The sequence below is a fragment of the Mesitornis unicolor genome, unplaced genomic scaffold, assembly GCF_000695765.1.
Source record: "Mesitornis unicolor isolate BGI_N332 unplaced genomic scaffold, ASM69576v1 scaffold15065, whole genome shotgun sequence".
Lineage (NCBI taxonomy): Eukaryota > Metazoa > Chordata > Aves > Mesitornithiformes > Mesitornithidae > Mesitornis > Mesitornis unicolor.
In genome coordinates this window covers 1-846 of record NW_010184939.1, presented here as the reverse complement: position 1 = coordinate 846, position 846 = coordinate 1, and the positions used below count along the sequence as shown (strand labels likewise).

The window sequence follows — 846 nt, the reverse complement described above, 5'->3', positions numbered from 1 at the left end:
AGGGAAAGCGCCAGACATTGCCCAGGCCCACAGCGTAGCCCACCATGGAGAGCAGGTAATCGCCTTTGTTTGACCAGTTGCCACGCTCCGAGTTCTCATCACTGCCACTGGCATGGGCATCTTTTTCATTTGACAAATTGAAGTCCTTGGAAGAGAAGAAGAGGGAAGGCTCAGGATCGCCCCATAGACGAATGGGGCAGTCATATCCTCATTTCTCTTTGGCATCGCCGAGGAGAGCAGCCAGGGTGGGCAGAGCCAGGTGGGCCACCAGTCCAGCCGATCCCTGGCAGGGCAGTGCGCACCTGTGAGACAGGCTCCCACCAGAGAGCCTGTGAATCTTCATGGACAGTTTTGCCCTGCTCCGACCTTAGTCCCCAGTGCTGTCATCTCCTGAGGGTAGCACCTCCAGGGGACTCCCCTACTCTGTCCCTGCTTATGCCCAGATGCCCCCATACCTGTTCAGATGTTCATGTCAGCACATACCTGTGTGACCACTTTAAAAAAAACACCTGGCCAGGTGCTCATCCCAGCTTGTCCCTCTTTACCTACCCAGTGCCCCCATATTCCTATATCTGTCTGGATCTCACCTGCCCAGATAATGTCATACCTGGCCAGTTGCATCATACCCCACCTGCCCAGTGCTCCCGTAGCTGTCCAGGTACCTGCACCCTACTTGCCCGAGTGCCCCTATGCCTACCTGGACACCTCCATACCCCACTGCCCAGATGCACCCACACCTGCCCAGGTGCCCTCTTACCCCATGTGCCTTGATACCCTCAATATCCCACCTGCTCAGGTGTCCCCAGCCAGGTCCCCTCCACCCTCGGCTGTCTCACCTTCTTCTTC

General features: G+C 56.9%; 1 protein-coding gene across 1 annotated transcript in view; it reads right to left on the bottom strand.

Annotated features, from left to right (window-relative positions):
• The window catches only part of SLC6A14 (solute carrier family 6 (amino acid transporter), member 14), a gene marked incomplete at its 5' end in the record, with an annotated part of 13,616 nt that extends 13,471 nt beyond the window's left edge, over positions 1–145 (bottom strand). The window contains one exon of the mRNA XM_010184668.1: positions 3–145. Coding sequence (XP_010182970.1) covers positions 3–145 — 143 coding nt within the window. The remainder of the gene's footprint in view (positions 1–2) is intronic.
• Positions 146–846: the final 701 nt, after the last annotated feature.